Source organism: Aotus nancymaae, unplaced genomic scaffold (assembly GCF_030222135.1).
Source record: "Aotus nancymaae isolate 86718 unplaced genomic scaffold, 86718_ANA_hifiasm-v0.15.2.pri h1tg000059l, whole genome shotgun sequence".
In the NCBI taxonomy this organism is placed as follows: Eukaryota; Metazoa; Chordata; class Mammalia; order Primates; family Aotidae; genus Aotus; species Aotus nancymaae.
The window spans coordinates 1,155,223-1,174,266 of record NW_026988473.1 but is presented as its reverse complement, the minus strand read 5'-3'; the positions used below and the strand labels follow the sequence as shown (position 1 = coordinate 1,174,266).

Sequence of the window (19,044 nt, the reverse complement as noted above, 5' to 3'; positions counted from 1 at the left end):
GTGGGCGGAGCAGGGTCCTAAGGCTGTTCACGGTTCCCAAGACGTCTTCCTAGAGTTCTTCTCCCCCTGACCTGTTTAAACCTCTGTTTTTTGTGCTCCTCTCCCCACCAAACTGCTCTTTCCCCCCAAAACTCTGAACGCTAGTGGGAAGCATAAATTAAAGAACAATGGATAAAGCGTCGTTCGTCCTCGGATATGCCAGTGCTAAAGCAGTCCACGCTGTAACATTACTAAGAATATCAAAGCATGTTCATAATCACTGAAGTGTGCCGTGTGATTCTGGGGACTTTCCTCATTTTAGGAAGGGATTATTACAACTCCCTCCTAATTGCATTTGGGGATTAGCTCAGAAGTCATCTTCAGGAGCATTAGAGAAGAAACAATCTCCTCCTCTAATGTGTCTCTGGAGTTGCTAAAGGTGAGGGTGGCTGCACATTAAACCATCGAGAGAAGTTCCCAAGCATTGCTCAGAAGAGACACTCACCGAGGAGCTCAGAACATTTGTAATGGAAGAGGTTCAATAGGCTGTGATGACAAGAACAGGCACGTGCACAAAACACCGTGTGACAAAAAACAATCTAGATGAGTTCTACATGAATACAGCATTTAATTTAGAATTCTATGACAGGGCTGTCCCCGTGCCTGGTGCAGACGTGTGTCTGTCTCAGTGTGGCCTCCAGGTCACACACATAGGCCTCATTTCTGCAATGCACTGGCCACTTCTGAGCAAGGTCGCATCTTAGTCTTGGGTTTCCTACCGGAGCTAGAAGAGCACCTGGCACACAGTCCGTGCTTGCTGACAGCCTCGCTCCATCACACGGAGCATAGGGGTTGGTAACTAACACAAACGCCTTAAAGAGGGGCAAAGCCTTTGCCCCATCCTCTGTGCTCCGAGCACCCGCACGCTTAGCTCTCTAGGCTGGCTGTCAGTGGTGAGGTCAGTCCCAAATCTCACTCCCTCAGCTTGCCCTCACCTTGCTGCTCTGGGGTGCGTGATTGGCTGGTCGTCTGCCCCTGTTCTCACCACCCCTATCTCTGCTTAGTGACCCATTTGCCCCTCAGTGGGAAATAGCTCATGGCACCTGACACGGGGGCAAGCTGCTAACTGGCTTCTTCTGGAAAGAGCTCCCATTTTAAAGGTGATGTCCCCAGACGATGTTGCTGAATGCTGTATTAATTGAGAATTCATCTAGTTTGGTTTTTCCTTTAGAGATAGAAGAATTACAGCTTTCCACCCTCGTGGGTGCCTGGAGGTGGCAGGTCTAGTTATCCTGCCACTGGCCTGTCCTCCTGTAGGTCAGACCTGGGCCTGTTCAGAGTGGGGCTCTGACATCTACTTCACTGCTCTTGCCCTCGGCCCTCTCGGACCTGCCCTGAGCTGGGGCACAGGGTGGCTCGGCACTCCCTGTCCAGAGAAACCAAAACTCTTCCCTTGAGGAAGTGGGGTGGGGGCTCATGGGGGCAGTCCAGTGGGGACCGTAACTGTGGAGGGAGGGTGATGGGCCCACGAGTATCTACAGAGCCAGGAGGAGGCCAGCAGGCATTTACTACGAATCATTGCGTGGCCAGGACTGTGGTCATTGCTTCAGGGGACACCAAGAATAACTATCTGTTTAAAATACAGTGCCTGTCCTAGAGGATCCACCAAGTAAGCAGGGATGTGAGACATAGACATTGGAAACATTAGCGCACAAAAGAGAATAATCAGCCAGCAACTGTGTAATCCCAATGGTAAACACCGCAGAAGCTCAGAGTAATCAACCAGCAACTGTGTTATATCGACTGTAAATGCCACAGAAACTCAGAATAATCAACCAGCACACTGTGTTATACTGACTCTAAATGCCACAGAAACTCAGAGACAGCAGAGTTAAATATAGATGGAAGAAGTTAAAACCAAATGCTCTCGAAGGAGATAGAACTCGACATCAACTTTTAAGGTTGTGAGGTTTCTGCAGTATTGCTCAACAGGACGTCTCAGCTGAAATAACAGCAAAGACACGCATCAGGAATGAGCGCGGAGGGCAGGGGCAGTGAGGGCTGCTGACCGCTGTGGATATCAAGTGGAAAATCACTTTCACGGCTCCAAATGGACTACTCTCTCAGTGCCAATCTAAAAGTTAAAGAGTTAGAAGAGATCCAGACAACTCTGCCTCAGAAAAGCATTAAAAACAGACTATGCCACAACAAGATAACCTCATTGTTAGGAAAAAAATTCCCAGAGAAGCAGACTCTGGAATATTCTTCATTATATTACTAAAAACAGTGGCATCAACAATGTGTCAGAATTCACATTTGTTACCAGATTGGTTATGTGATCATTAAAGCTACAGAGTGTCAGGACATGGATTTTTATTAAAGGGTTTTTATTAATATGATAAGCTAGTTAATAAGCTAGCCAGTTCACCCCTCACCTAACCCTAACAAATGACCAGCGGGTCAGTTCGCACACTCAGCCTGCTGGCCTCCAGCCTGAGCTGAACTGCTTCAATGGCATCTACTAGATTAGATACGTTTGAACCACACTGGGCTGACAGAGTTTCTTTTATGATAAGAAAAGGGAAAAGTCTTGGTTGGGAACTTATATAGAATGAAACAATCAGCGAACAATTCTCTGACTGCTTCCTTACCACCAACAGTAAACTGGTAGAGATTCTAGTATATCATCAGTACTGTGGATGTTGAGATAAAAATCGTCTGGGCTGATTGAGTGGAGAGGCATCGGATCAAGTAATTACATGCAGAAAAAATAGAAACACAAAACTCAGGTTGCTCCTGGCACATTGTTTACAATAGAGAAATCTTTTGTAACCTGCATAATCACTTCAAAATAAAGAAAAACATGACTAATTGAAAAAAGTCTAGTATAGACAGGAAAGGAGGAAAAGGAGAGAGGAAGAAGAGCAGGGGGAGGAGAAAAAAGAGGAGAAGGAGGGGAAGAGAAGAGGAAGGAGGAGAAGGAGAATGGGGAGCGGGGGGAGCAGAAAAGGGGGAAAAAGAGAAACAGCTGCAATGAAAACTCTCATAACTGCTCTTCTGTGCCAACGGCTGCACAACGTGGAAGCTCAGACAGCACTGCAACTGGGAGAGCATGCAATTAAAGTGTGAGAAGTATCGAATGTCCTTGAATGTTCTAGACCCAATAAAGTGCAGAGGGAGTCAATATTGTTGACCAGAAGCCCCCAGATTACAAGAAAGATAGAGTGAGGATCTTTAGGACCATAGCCTTTTAGATCATCCTGTGTAACAAAGATGAAATGCTATCAGCAGAATCTGGAAGTTGCTTAAGTCATTTTTGTTTGGTCCAGAAATGTTAACAGCCATGATGAGATGACCAATTACGATCATACCAGCTGAACCCTCATCGATCCATCACACCCAGGGAGTGAATCAAGGAGCATGGCCCACGGTCTTACTCCATCCAACTCAGTGAAAGTTGTCAACAGCCTGGGCATAGAATTACAACAGCTGAAAGAGCCACTGCAGAAACTGAAGCAGCAATGCCTGGGAGCAACCAACGCCCTTCAGCAACCATGAGAACTGAGCGTTGATCAGTTCCAGTGTGTCTCCAGATTCACAGCCTTTCATTCCAGCCCCAAACCACTCTCCTCACACTTACCAAGGCCATCACGAAATGACGCCTGACAGCAGAACTCTGCAGGAGGCTGGAAAGCAATAGAGGCTGTGGGCTATATCCTGTAAGGTGTTTGACTGCTGTCTCTCAGGCCCCAGGCTGTGTGCTTGCCTTAGACGGTGGGCCAAAAGAACTCCTGCAAGCAGGCCAGGCGCGCAAGCAGGCCAGGCGCGCTGGCTCAAGCCTGTAATCCCAGCACTTTGGGAGGCCGAAGCAGGCGGATCACCTGAGGTCAGGAGTTCGAGACCAGCCTGGCCAACATGGCGAAACCCTGTCTCTACTAAAAAACACAAAAATTAGCCAGGCGTGGTGGCATGTGCCTGGGGTCCTAGCTACTCGGAAAGCTGAGTCAGGAGAACTGCTTCAACCCAGGAGGCAAAGGTTGCAGTGTGCGGAGATCAAGCCACTGTACTCCAGCCTGGGTGAAAGAGTGAGAGTCTGTCTCAAAAAAAAAAACGAAAAAAAAAACCACTCCTGGAGGCATGAATATGCGCTGATCTCCACAATCAACTACAGGACTCAATGAAACGTGAGGGTTGCCCAAACCACTGTTAATACATAAATGTTAAGCTGACAAAGAATATCAACCAGCTGGTTAGTTTAATTAGTAACATTATAAACACAAGACAAGGCAAAAAATAACAAGACAAGGTCCCAGATGAGTGCAGCCTATGACCACCTGGAGATGTGAAGACATCATGCATTAGCACCTGCCGTAGAGCTCAAGCCAACTCCAAATGGAAGGCAGCAGGCGGAGGCAGCGGGTGGAGGCAGCCAGAGGGCACTCTGCAGCCGCCACCACCCCCATTCGTGCTACGTGGCTGCCATGTCATTACTTGTGCGGATGACAGCAAACAAGAGAACAGCACAGTTTGAATCAATGTGGACTCAAGACAGAGCTATAAATGGCAACAAGCCTTAAGAAACGCTGACACAGGACAATGGACAGGAGGACAGGGACAGATGCAGGTTATGAACCAGCCTTTCCAGCAGCAACGAAACCAGACACAGACAGCAACACTGTGAGTGGCATTGCTTACGGTCAAAAATGTTTTTCAGAAGTCATGAAGGTGTGCAGTATAGCTCATTTTATAGTATAGAAGAAAATTGTTAATGTATCCGAAAGTCTCTTAAATTCTTACATTAGAGTAAGTGACACTTTATTGCTTCTGATCCTTACCCAGCCAAAGTTATTTTCGGTGGTCCTGGAAGAGTTGATCCCAAGGGGAAAGCAGACCCATTGACTACCGATGATAAGGCTCCCTTATCAAGCTGTTCAAAGTCAAAGGCAAGGATATTTTGAATTAGCAAGGATTTTAAAAGTTCTGGTCAGCCAGCCCCTAGATAAAAATGACTCTTTTTTGTTCTAAAGGTTTACATCACAATCCCTTTGTAACCATGCCTGGGCCTATTACCACAAGGAAGCCACTGTCATTGGGCAGGGTCTTGCGCCAAGTGTGCGTCACAGGCTGCCTGGAAGTCTGCAAGGATGCAGGGCTGGCCTCCATGGGCCCGGAGAGGCTGCCCAAAGCTGTCACTTGGCTGGCCAGGGGTATTGCCAGAGAACTCCTCTTCATTTTTATAAACTATCAATTGTGAAGTAAATTTAATGATAAATTTCCATAAACTAGAAAGGTTCTTACATTATGATTATATTCTTTTTTTTTTTTTTGAGACGGAGTTTCGCTCGTTACCCAGGCTGGAGTGCAATGGCGCGATCTCGGCTTACCGCAACCTCCGCCTCCTGGGTTCAGGCAATTCTCCCGCCTCAGCCTCCTGAGTAGCTGGGATTACAGGCACGCGCCACCGTGCCCAGCTAATTTTTTGTATTAGTAGAGACGGGGTTTCACCATGTTGACCGGGATGGTCTCGATCTCTTGACCTCGTGATCCACCCGCCTCGGCCTCCCAAAGTGCTGGGATTACAGGCTTGAGCCACCGTGCCCGGCCTATGATTATATTCTTAGTATAACGTAAGAGGTCTTGACATTTGAAGTCTTGTGGGCAACCATCATTTTTCATGTATTCCAAAAAAAAATATTTTGTAACCAGTTTTAACAAATTCAAAAGCAATGTCATCATCTCTGCATCATCTATGTTCTTTGCTTTCCCAGGCCTCATCTTTCTTTATGTTACTCATTAGTATGGCCTGCGGAGGCTGTTCACAGGGAAGGAATAGGCAGTAAAGCCATCACTGACCTACTTCTCTTCTAAACAGTAGCTTGAAAGCATTTAAAGTATTAGATACAATTAGGTTTTTCAGATTATTTGCATATATCACATTTATACACCATATCCTTGTCCCCTCCCCTCTCCTCTCCAGAAATGTCCCCTCCCCTCTCCAAAAATGGAAATTTGTCTTTTTTTTTTGAGACCGAGTTTCGCTCTTGTTATCCAGGCTGGAGTGCAATGGTGCGATCTCGGCTCACTGCAACCTCCGCCTCCTGGGTTCAGGCAATTCTTCTGCCTCAGCCTCCTGAGTAGCTGGGATTACAGGCACACGCCACTGTGCCCAGCTAATTTTTTTGTATTTTTAGTACAGACGGGGTTTCACCATGTTGACCAGGATGGTCTCTATCTCTTGACCTCGTGATCCACCTGCCTCGGCCTCCCAAAGTGCTGGGATTACAGGCGTGAGCCACCGCGCCTGGCCCCCGGAAATTTGTCTTTAAATAAATTAGTTTTTAAAGCTTTAGGAAGTATAGTCTTTTTTTTCTTTTTTTTTTGTTTTTGAGACAGAGTCTCACTCTATCGCCAGGCGCCATGCTGGAGTGGAGTGGTGCGATCTTGGCTCACTGCAACCTCTGCCTCCTGGGTTCAAGCAATTCTTCTGCCTCAGCCTCCCGAGTAGCTGAGACTACAGATACGCGCCACCATGCCCAGCTAATTTTTGTATTTTAGTGGAGACGGGGTTTCACTATGTTGGCCAGGATGGTCTCGATCTCTTGACCTCGTGATCCACCTGCCTCAGCCTCCCGAAGTGCTGGGATTACAGACATGAGCCACCACTCCCAGCCTAGTAAGTACAATCTTAGAAAAAAACACACATTGTATTCATCCTCTGCACTTCCTGTCTTCTATGTCCTATTTCACCTGTGTGTAATCACAATCCATCAGGGCTGGAAGATACTGAGAAAGCCCCCTGAGTCCGACCACCTCATTTACAATCAGTCTCGGGTCCCCTGGGCTTCTCCCCACAGGAACCCCCTTCCTGCTCTCCTCTTACTCGTGCACTGAAGAGAGTGCTCACAAGGCCCTGAGACTGGTGTCTCTTTTGCCCTTACCTGGACACCTAATTGTGAGGCCCATGTCTTCAAATGCCAGTCTGAAGAGTTTTGCATTCTTTTGGAGAAGGATGTCATAATTCTCAGGATTGAGGCAATTATTCCCATAAACCAGGTAAAATTATTTTTTTCTCCCTTTGCTTATTTAACCCCAAAGTAAAGCAGAGATGTCTCTTAGGTACTCCATAGATTGTCAATCCAGGGCAACTTTATGCTGGAATCCATGAGTTTCTTCAGCAATGTTTGGTCCCCTTGGAGTGAAGGAAGTCAACTGAGAGGCAGAGCTTCTCAGACTCGGCTGTGTGCACAAGTCACCCGAGGCCCTTATGAAAATGCAAATCTGATTCAGGGGGTCTAAATCTCAGGTCTGGGGTGGAACCTGAGGTTCTGCACTTCTTAACAAGCTCCCAGGTGACGCCAACAGTTCTGGCCCACACACCACACTTTAGGTGGTAATGCTCCAAAGATTATACATAACTGGGGTCTGGCGAGGAAGCAAAGCGTTCTAGGGAAGCAGCAAAGTCATTGCTAAAAGAAATGTCCTTGAGGTCCATGCCGGATAAGAGGACAAAATGGGGATGATAATAAACAGTCAAGGAAAGATGGTGGAAGGTGGGGAGACAGCAAGTTGTGGCCAAACAGGTGTTTCTCATGCAAGATCTTAGAGGTGAAAGAGCAAGTACAATGTGTGCCTTCTGGGCTGGTGGCTGAAATAGCAGAGAAAGGAAGGCCAGCAGCGTGGAGGAGGCCCGAAAGTAGGAGGGTTCCACGCAGTTCCAGCACGACTCCACCTGGGTGCTTGCCAGATTCCAGCTTACACTCACCTCCTGCACTGATAACACTCTCTTTTCTCTTGACCAATATATCACTGGAGAAGTATTTACTCACTCATTCAACAAATATCTAACTCAATTTATACTCACTCCCTTTGAGATCTCATCTATTCACGTGGCTTTCAACACCATCTACACACTAGGACTCCCAATCTCACCCCTCCTGCCCAGCCCTTCTTCACTCTAACTCCTACACAACATTTTCTGAGGCATCCCAATTTTAATGTCCAGATAGAACTCCTAGACTGCCCTGAGAAACTTGTACCATCTCGTCTCTGTTGATGGAAATGCCAACTCTCCATTCATCCAGTCTGAAAACCTTGGGAGCATCCTTGACTCTTCTCTTTCTCTCACATCCCACATCCAATCCATCAGCAAATCCTGTTGGCTTAACCTTCAAAGCATCCCTAGAAGCTATTTCTTGCCACCTTCCCTGCCACCACCTGATCTGAGCCATCGTCTCTCCCCGAGATTATTGCCTTAACAGGCTCACCTTTCTCCTTAACCCCTCCTCCCCTACAGCCCCTCTTTAGAGTGGAAGCCACAATTCTTCCAATGTCGTGACTTCCTCCCTGACCCCTCCCCCAGCTCACACTGTCCCAGCCCCAGTGGCCTCCTCGATGCTACCACAGCAGGCATGACCCTATCCAAGGCCCGCCTGCGATGTTCCACAGCTTGCTTCACACGGCTCATTCCCTCATCTCTTTAAAGACTTTGCTCAAATGTCACCTTCGAAATGGAGGCATGATCACTCTTTTTAAACCTGCAACTAGTCTTTTTCTCCATCAAACCCCCATTCCCCAATCCCCTTCCTCTGTTCTCCTGCCATACGATGTAATTGGCTTCTTAACTACATTTGCTAATTGTCTCTCTCCTGCACTAAAAGGTAAGCTGCAGGAGGGCAGAGTCGTGTGTTTTGTTTTCTGGGGATCACTTAGCTCAGAGATCAGTGCCCAACCTTATTGAAGGGTGAGTGGGTGCCCTACATGGGCCAGGCTTTGTGCTGATTCTCAGTTTACAGTGATGAACGAGACACACGTGGCCCCTGGCCCCATGGAGCCTGCGATCTCATGGCTGGATGCAGATAGACCAAGCAACCACAAAGCGCAAGACAGTGAGAGGGCCGCGCAGGGCAGGAGGCGGCGAGAGGGCCGCGCAGGGCAGGAGGCGGCAAGAGGGCCGCGCAGGGCAGGAGACTGTGAGAGTGCCCTGCAGAGCAGGAGACAGCGCTGTGACCATGATTGGTGGTCTACGGTAGGGAGTCAGGGATGCTTCTTCCGGGGAGGTGATGCTTCATAGCAAGGAGAAAAAGAGCATATTTGACCTCTACTTATCTGTAATGCACGCATATCATGGTGTAGTCATAAAAGCAAACTTTACAAAAGCATTTCCATAGCACTGAGGAAGGTGAGGAGTGTTCTGGACCGAGGAGGTGGTATATGCTGCTGGCGGGACCACAGAGGGCAAGTTACAAGTATGGCGGGATGCCAGTCTGGAGGCTGTAGGAAAGGGCAAAAGGGCTTCATCAAGTTGGTGAAGAATCATTGTGTTGAGACTGTCTCCAGCTCAATATCTGATGCAGTGGAGCAGGGACTGAATACTTGGTAAGTGTTTCACTGTTGATTTTAAAATGGAAAATAAATTATATTTCCTGAGTAATTCCAACTGTAACAATCAAAATTTTAAGAGACAATAATGCCCAATTGTATTTTTTAAATTAAAATAATGACTCACTTGTTGTGTAATGAGATTTAATTTTGCTGGTACTGGCAAAAATCTTCCTACTAAAGCAGTCATTGGTTTAGGGACATCTGTAAGGAAGAAAAATTCATTGCAGTATACATCGTTCCTCTTCCACTTACACAGGGAAGAAAGTGCCAACGTCTATTATGAACATATCCTGTGCAAAGTTATTTCAACTTATCTTGATCCTAGTTATGTTTTTATTCTCTGAAACCTTTCAAGTCAGTGAATTTTTATTTTACTTAATATACCCATGTTTCTTTCCTTTTTTTGTGGATGATGGTCATAAAGCTACTTGATCTGAGCTTCCATGGATAGTCCTACTATACTAAAACAATGTTGTTAGTGCTCTGATTCCCAAGCTGTGTGCCAAAGTGCCCCAGGTGCCACAGCAAACTCACAAGGGCAGCACTGGATTAAAAATTTTTTTTTGATACAGGGTCTTGCTATGTTGTCCAGGCTGCCTTCAAACTCCTAGGCTCAAGCAATCCTCCTGCCTCAGCCTCCCAAGTAGCTGGGTCTATAGCCACACCCAGCTTCTACTGGATGTTTTGTTTTGTTTTTGCTTTTCTGAGATAGGGTCTTGCTCTGTTGCCCAGGCTGGAGTGTAGTGGCACTACTACGACTCACTGCAGCCTTGACCTCCCAGGCTCAAGTATCCTCCTTCCTCAGCCTTCCAAGTAGCCGAGACCACAGGCATGTGCCACAATGCCTGTCTAATGTTTTCATTTTTTGTAGAGACAGGGTCTCACCTTGTTGATCTGGCTGGTCTTAAAACTCCTGGGCTCAAGCTATCCTCCTGCCTGGCCTCACAAAGTGCTGAGATTACAGACGTGAGTCACCACTCCAGGCCAGTATTTTATGTTTTCAAAGGAAGCCCAAAGACATCTATTGGATACCATATGAACTACATTTATTTTTTTAGATAGGGTCTCACTTTGTCACCCAGGCTGAAATGCAGTGGCATAGTGGCATGATCTCGGTTCACTGCAGCCTCAACCTCCTGGGCTCAAGCGATTTTCTCACCTCAGCCCCCCAAGTAGCTGGAACTACAGGTGTACACCACCACACCCAGCTGATTTTTTTGTGTTTTTTGTAGACATGGGGTTTCACCATGGGGCCCAGACTGGTCTTAAACTCCTGAGCTCAAGTGCTCCACCTGTGCCAAAGTGCTGGGATTACAGGCGTGAGCCACTGCGTCTGATACTACTTTCAATTTATGTGTGTTCCTTTTTTTCCACATGGTTACTAAGTTGTTTGGATATAAATACTTACTAAGCTATTTAGAACAAACTATTTAATACTGGAACTGACAGGTACTTCTTTGGTTTCCAAGTGCCATGAAAAACATTCTTGAAACACTAAGGGTATGTAAGCCTCCGTGCTCATGAGTTCAAGCAGAAGGAGAAATGTGTCTTACTCTCCTGAAGCACCTGCACACATTTCCTTCTCAGGCCTAGGCATCCTTTGAGTGAGGAAACTCAGACGCAGGCAACAGGGTGCATGTATTTTATGGTGATGTTTAATATGGTGCACAGCATAATAAAGGAGATGCAGGTTGGGGGGATGATAATATGGTAAGGAAATTGAACTGGAAAACATTATATAAACCTTTCTTCCTGCAGACTTTAAGGCACCAGGATTTTGTCATGTGCCAGGAGGAAGGGGAGCAGTAAAGACCTTCTTGCTGCCTGCAGCCATCACAGATGCAGCACTGAGCTAAACAAACGAGGCCAGAGCCCCAACCTCAACTTCCTCACTGTGAAAAAGTAAATGTCTCGAGCATATTTATTCTGTCCCTGGATAGGGAGACAATCAGGATGCAATGGAGAGATAAGGAGTCACACGTTGTCTTTTTGCCCTGGACTTCAAAGGCCAATGAAGCTATATCTGGATTTGCTATTGGTTTCAAGCTGTAGGCAAGGTCAGCGAATCATCTGACCATGCACACCCTCGTTAACTCAAGATCTAGACTAATGTGCAGTGCAGTCCACATAGAGAGGCCTAGTTTTCAAGAATTAGCATCTCACTTTTGTTAAACACAATCCTAAAATATGTCATTGACTCTTTCTCTAATCATCCATAAGGCATTTCAGAACAATCAAGTACTTACAGGTCATTTCTTACTATTGTGCCAGGTTAAGAAAGTTTCCTAGTGAATGAATGTCAGATAAATCATTTGACGGTTATTTCAGAACTCATGGTGATTAAAGCAGAATGATAGTTCTCATTGATTACACTGAAATGTTTACATTAAAATGTAGACGTTTTATACCATACCTCAAGTCAACCCATCAAGTCAATCTGGGAAAAACTGATGTTTCAATCTAGGCACACCTACTTGTGGAACTCTTAACAACGCAGTGTTGGTCTGAGTCATAACCTGTTAGGATCACAAAACTCTCAGCAGCTAGGGGACATGAAGGACAACTATCCAAGAAGTTGAGACAGTCAGTATAGGGTCTAAAAATTAGTCTATAATATATATATAGTTGTCTATTCTTAGCTTAGTTGGACTACAAGGTTTGCCAAATTCCCTATTTAATAGCCTAGTTGCCCATTTCACTTTATATACAAAGCCAAACATATTCACTTACCAACTTACATATATGACATAATTTTTAATTGATTAACTTTGTACCTGACTGTAGATAGCTATTTTGATCTTGATACGGAGGAACCAAGTGGAGTGCTTTTAGTTCTCTTGTTCCAGAATTGTCTATACACAGCATTTGTGTACCCCCTTTCAACTGGCATATTACCTAGAATGAAAAAGAATGAACAGGTTTCAGTTTTGAAACATAACTCCAGTAATAATGATCCTAAATAAACTTAAATCTGAGAAAATAGCTTTAATCTAGAAGTTATATTTTAATAGAAGATGGAAAACTACACATCTATTTTTGATTTCTTACTCTACACTAACATGCTCTTTGGAGATACTGAGGGGCAAAAGAAACTCCCAGAAATGTTTCCTGAGATGCGTTCAGTGTGCTTCTGCGCCTGTCTTTCTCCACAGGTGTCTGACCATTGAGAGGTAATTTGGGAATCAGGTAGCCGTGCCCCACAGCTTCCTTTGCCCTGTCCTCACTCCACCACTGACATGAGCAGAAGAAGAGTGCTGCTCTACCGAGCCCTGGCCCATTTGGACCTGGTGGGCACTGAGGCCCTGGGCATGCACTTAGAGTCCTCTATAATTTTACTCCAGCTGCTCTTTCCTGCCACATACACGTCGTTATTTAATACATGGGGTTTTAAAAAACATCTGTTTTACTTCCTACAAGTACAGCTAAAAAGGTTAATCTAATCCAAGAATTGTAAAGTTCTAAGAAGCCACATTGATTTGCTTGGGCCTGAGCAGCACTGTCAGACCCTCTTTGGATACTGACTGTAAATTAATGCTCATGAGCTGGTGAGTCTGCCAGGCCATCCCCTCAGTCAAGCAAAAGCACTGAGGAAACTCACTGTGTGCCCAGCCCTGCTCTAGGCCTTGGTGCATGGGGATACAAAGGCAAGAGATGCCATGATTTCTTCCTGCACACAGCTTCCAATTCTGCTGGCAGGCCACAACTACACAGAGAAGCTGCTTTAAATAATTACGTTGCTTATAATCTAGAGAGGAGAACCCAAATAATCATAAAAGACCAATGTTATCAAAGTAATACACATAGGGCCTACTATGGTAGCCAGGTGCAGGTCACTGGGTCAAAACTCCATGTCATCCTGACATTTGATGACAGGCCAGCATTCATGTTCAATTGGAGTTTTATTTGATTTTGGAGCATAAGGTTAGAACTACACACACACACACACACACACACACACACACACACACACATACACACACGGGAAAGGCTTGGTGAACTCTGCAGACCTGCCTCTACTGCACACTTCTGGGCCCTACCCACAGGGGAGCCTCTGCCCTGCCCTCTGGAGAGTGTGCTAACATCACTCTATGGTCTGGGGAATCGGAGAGTTCTCATCCCACTGACCTGCTTTTGGGGTGCTGGAAAAACTGCTGTCAGAACCCATGGACCCAAATAGAACCACTGACAGAGAGGCAAGTGGCAGTGTACACCACAGCTATGCCAAACTCGTGATGGCTTGTTTTCAAGTATTTGCTTGTTAAAGTCTATGCCTTAGAGCTAGGGCCTCATTTCCAGGAATAAAAAATTGCTGGGGGAAAGGCAATTATTGGTTCTTTGGACTCTTGGCACTTTGCTAAGGGAATGCAGGGGGTGAGGCTCCTTCCATTCCTAGCCCTTGCCACAGTGAGATATGGAGTCCTAGATGCACCACTTAACTATGAAGACCAATGTAGATGATGTAATATCTGTTTTCTTACCAGTAAAGTGGGGATAAAAATAATACCTATCCTACAGAGTTGTTGGGAGGATTAAATAAAGATGCAAATATATTACATACACTACAGCTGTGACTGATTATGTATCCCATGCAAGTGTTACCTCTTCTCATGAGAGATTGGGAGGCACAAAGGAAGCAGCCTCTGAAGCCACGGAACTGCACCCCCGACCAATACTCCAAACCGCGAGGCCCAGCTGAGTCCCTGGCCCCCAGCACTGCACTGACTGATGTGATTTGTGCTTACTCTCCTTAACGAATACAGCAATGTCCTCATCATTGTTCGATTTGCTAAGATGGAGTAGAAATGAGAATCTTAGAGGTGAGATGTCCCTCTTTTGCTAATGAGACAACCAAAAATGCTGGTCCATACACAAAATGAAAAACGACGGAAACCATCTGTCAACTGAGTAATGATGGGGTCCAACATTTAATATAATGTTAGTCCTACACATCTTCTTTGGCATAATTACCACTGGGTTGGAATCTTTCTTATGAGAACAGCAGGAGGTGTCCTCTGGTTCCTGGGATGATGGAAACTTGCAACAGGATTCCTGAGTAAGAAGATTCTGGAAAGTTGCTTCTTCTGGATTATTACTTGTAATAGTACCACCTGCTTCCTTGATTTCAACCTAAAAAAGAGCAATCATTATTTTAGAGAACACATGGTGGTCCCTGGCTCTTCCAGTTGCATAATCTAGAAGATTGAAACTCAGTTGTAAGTAAAAGTTACATTTTAAAGAAAAGAGCACCCTTACTTTGTGCCTCTTCCTCACTGGTGCTTATAAACTATTAATTTCTCCATGTGAGAGGGCAACAGGAAGAGCTGACAAATCATCTGACCCACCTCTCTGGGGGCTTAGGACTCCAAGGACCAAAACCACCTGCCCATGAGGGGTGAAGATGTGATTTTCATGTGGCACTTGTGTTGTTTCCAAAATACACCTAAGTAACTGAGAAGAGTCCCCTGCTGGTCGTCTGCCTCTCGTGCTGCTTAACACACATGCCCCACTCTAATGAGCTGAAGACCTGCTCTTCCTTCAAGTCACCTAAAATGCTGACCCTGCATCACACTTTTTTTTTTTTTTTTTTTTTGAGATGGAGTTTCACTGTCGCCCAGGCTGGAGTGCAGTGGCGCCATCTCAGCTCACTGCAACCTCCACTTCCCGGGTTCAAGCAATTCTCCTGCCTCAGCCATCCAAGTAACTGGAATTACAGGCTCATACCACCATGCCCAGCTAATTTTTGTATTTTTAATAAAGACGGAGTTTCACCATGTTGGCCAGGCTGGTCTTGAACTCCTGACCTCAGGTGATCCACCTGCCTTAGCCTCCCAAAGTGCCGAGATTACAGGCATGAGCCACCTCACCCGGCTCCATCACACATTCTTCCACCATGCTCAGTAGTTCAAATTAAATGTTCTAGTTGATTGTTTTTTCCTCAAAAAGTCCAAAATCCTTGGTACTGTTTTAATATTATTTATTATGTACTTATAGTAAGATTTGTAGCTAGGTAGTAGCCCTTTCCTGCCTTAATAATAGGACAATAACAAATATGAAACAGTGGAAAGTAGGGAGTGGCTTCCAGCTTTGTTTTCAAGCTATCTTCTGTAAAAACTGTCAACTCAATGACAAAATTACGAAAAACTGGAGATATACATGGTTAATACTGAAAATCAATAGAATTCTTAAAAGAAGTCCTCATGGTGAAAAAAAAATTACCATCTGGATTATTTCAAAATTGGGATGCTGCTTTTAAAAATCAGTAAGAATGTGAGGAGGACTGGGAAGCCCACACTTTGCATCCTGTCCCCACCCCTCCTCCTCCACCTGCACACGCCCAAGCTGCGGGGACCAGACCACAGGGAGTCTCCCCAAAGGCCAGGAGGCAGGCCATAGAGCCCTTCCACAAAGACGGTGGCTCTCAGGTAACATACTAAAGACCTCACATAAAAATCACAGAGCAAGTATCTTCCTTTTTAAAAAAAAAAAATATATATATATATATATATATATTAGATTTATAACTTTAAAAAAAGTTTTAAACTTTATTTTAATTAATAAAAAAAAAAATTCCCGACTTGGCCTCCCAAAGTTCTGGGATTACAGGCGTGAGTGAGCCACCGCGTCTGGTCGCAGGTATCTTCCAAATGCAGCTCTTAACTCAAATTGGAGATTGTCTAGCCCAATAAAATCAGAGGCCCAAACAAATAATAATTCCCATGTATGGGCAAATTACTCAGCACAGCAGACTAGCATCTAGGTATAAATCTTAAAAGAAATAAAGTTTAGCTATATTTTAGGTAGCTTTAAATTTCATAGAAATACAGATAATTTAACATTTTCTTCTACGGGCTGCTTTGGGGGATGTGCCATGCACATCATCCCAGTTTAGATTTAACTTATCTCCCTGTAATCAGCAAATACTGCTATAATAAATGTATCATTTCCTCAGTCCTATGCTACTAATATCTGAACTACTTACAGTAAAATTCCATTTCTGACCTTTCAAAACAAAGGTCAATACGTGGGAATGAATTTCTAGAAAAGAGAAATTAGCAATTTACCCTGAATATTTACTGGAAATAATTCCATGCTCTTTAACAATAAACATGTCCGTGCTGTATCTGTTTCATTTTATTAATGAATCAGAAAACAGTCAATAAAAATTTAAAAAGCAAACTCTCTCCTTTAGTTTGTTAAACCAGCAATCTCTTAAAACTGGATTACATTAAAAAGAATTTTGGGCCGGGCGCGGTGGCTCACGCCTGTAATACCAGCACTTTGGGAGGCCAAGGAGGGTGGATCACGAGGTCAAGAGATCGAGACCATCCTGGTCAACATGGTGAAACCCCGTCTCTACTAAAAATACAAAAAATTAGCTGGGCATGGTGGCGCGTGCCTGTAATCCCAGCTACTCGGGAGGCTGAGGCAGGAGAATTGCCTGAACCCAGGAGGCGGAGGTTGCGGTGAGCCGAGATCGCGCCATTGCACTCCAGCCTGGGTAACAAGAGCGAAACTCCGTCTCAAAAAAAAAAAAAAAAAGAATTTTACTATCTTTAAATCAGCAAATTCTCTTTTTTGTTTGTTTTTGTGAGACGGAGTCTTGCTTTGTTGCCCAGGCTGGAGTGCAGTGGTGCGATCTTGGCTCACTGCAGCCTCCTCCTTCTGGGTTCAAGCGATTCTCCTGCCTCAGCCTCCTGAGTAGCTGGGATTACAGGTGCCCGCCACCATGCCCGACTAATTTTTGTATTCTCTTCCTTGTTCTGATTAATGCTTGCCAACTTCACCCGGTGAGGAAGAGCCGAGCTAGGACCTACCGGTAGGAGGCGCTAAACACGAGTCCGGATGGGCAGCAAAATGGCAGTTCCTAACATTTCAAGCCATCAGAGAAAGGCTCTGAGGAAGACCTCTGTCCCTGGAGAAGGCTGGGGGGACTGGTGAGCTCTATGGCTCCTCAGAGGACAGTGGAGGCCCCACCCTCTTCCCCTCCTTTTCCTGTACACTAAGGAGTGGCAATTACCATAACAGAAAACCAGAAGGGCAGAAAGCCAAGCTCCTGCTGCTCTGGCTTATGATACTCGGCCAGGCTCCAGCCATCTCAACACTGACTCCAACGTGTCCCACAAAGGCTTCATCTCCAGCTTACTAAAATGACTTAATGGATGAGTGGTCTAATTTTCCAAGCTGGGTCCTTTTTAAGGGATCAAGAACACATTTTACTGGGACCTTTTGTTTCCTTTGAAAATTGATTAGCTTTAGCAAGAACAAGGCAGAAAAAGATCAGTGGTCACCTATGGCTAGAGGGCAGTCGGCTGAGAGTTGGCAAGCTTTTCTTTAGGCCCTGATTTACATCACATATGCTTGAAGAACCATTACTTATTAGCAAAGGGAAGATCTCACATCTTGCTTTCAAGGCTCAGCAAATCCAAGTATTAACTCTGAGTCCTTGCTGTGGATTCCAAGCCTGATAAAGAAAAATGCAAGATGCAAACACGCCAACAGTCTACCACATTGCGTTTGTTTACACACACTAGTTACCAGCAGAAAGCGGGTCTCTCTCCTTAAGCCAAGGATAGCAACAGGGCCCGAGGGAACACAGGTCCTAGCGTTCTCCCTCTTTATTTGTTGCCCACCCTCTGCATGGTTAGGTCAGCTTTGGACGACTGGCGCAGGACAGAATCCCATCCAGGGGGAAGGGCTTGGCTGGGCCGATGCATGTTGGATTAGGAAGAGGACAAAGAGTATACGGACTCCAGTGGGCTGTGTGCGGCGTCACCAGGGAAAATGCTTGGAGGGAGAAATGCTGGGGCAGACCAGCAGCCTCAGATAGGTTGGGGAAGGGATGAGGGGAGAGCTGTGCCCATTCCCGGCGACTCTTACTGGGAACACCCGGACGCCCGGGTGGGCGGCTCCTTCCGGGACCCAGGAGCCCAGGGGCAGCACCGAAGACGGGAAGTGCACGTTGCAGGTGGGCGGCTGCGGGGCCGGCAGGAGCGCGACGTCCTCCAGCGCGCTGAGCTCGGGGATCCCGCCGTACTCCCCGAGGAGCTCCCCGCCGTCGCTGTCGGCCCCCGGGAACTCCGCCTTGACCTGGCCCTGGCAGTCGGCTCCCAGCGCGGCGCTGAACGCGTGCAGGAGTGGATCCTCGGGGTCCGCCGGGCCCAGGTATGCGTCTTTGAAGACGTGGAACTCGTCCTCCTCGCGCTTCACGGGGACCTTCAGGCCGATGTTCTCCGAAACGAACGGACTCTTGGCGTTGAAGAGCTCGGTCACCATCGCATCCTCCGGGCTGGGCAGCCCGTCCACCAGAGGGTCCTCCTCCATGGCGCGGCGCAGCGCAGCGGGGCAGGATGGCGAGGGCCGCGCACCTGCAACACGCGACCAGGTGAGAGGCGGCCAGGTGAGGGGACCAGGGAAGGGGGCGGTCAAGTGAGGGGTGGTAAGAGGAGAGGAGGGGTAGCCAGGGGAGGGGTGGGCTGGGGAGGGGGCCAGATGAGGGGCGACCAGGTGGTGGGGCCAGAGGAGGGGGCCAGGGGAGAAGGGCCAGGTGAGGGGCGGCCAGGTGAGGGGGGGCCAGGGGAGGGGAGGGCAGGGGAGGAGGCCAGGTGAGGGGCGACTAGAGGAGGGGGACAGAGGAGGGGGGCAGGTGAGGGGCAGCCACGAAAGGGGGCCAGGGGAGGGACGACC

The 19,044-nt window shown here is 46.6% G+C and overlaps 1 protein-coding gene across 1 annotated transcript in view; it reads right to left on the bottom strand.

The window, feature by feature from the left end:
- The window catches only part of TESMIN (testis expressed metallothionein like protein), a 41,399-nt gene extending 22,718 nt beyond the window's left edge, over positions 1 to 18,681 (bottom strand). Inside the window, exons 1-5 of the mRNA XM_012452976.2 lie at positions 18,238 to 18,681; positions 14,329 to 14,487; positions 12,135 to 12,255; positions 9,485 to 9,561; positions 4,815 to 4,906 (exon numbers count right to left, since the gene is read on the bottom strand). Coding sequence (XP_012308399.2) covers positions 4,815 to 4,906; positions 9,485 to 9,561; positions 12,135 to 12,255; positions 14,329 to 14,487; positions 18,238 to 18,681 — 893 coding nt within the window. The remainder of the gene's footprint in view (positions 1 to 4,814; positions 4,907 to 9,484; positions 9,562 to 12,134; positions 12,256 to 14,328; positions 14,488 to 18,237) is intronic.
- Between the last annotated feature and the right edge of the window lie 363 nt (positions 18,682 to 19,044).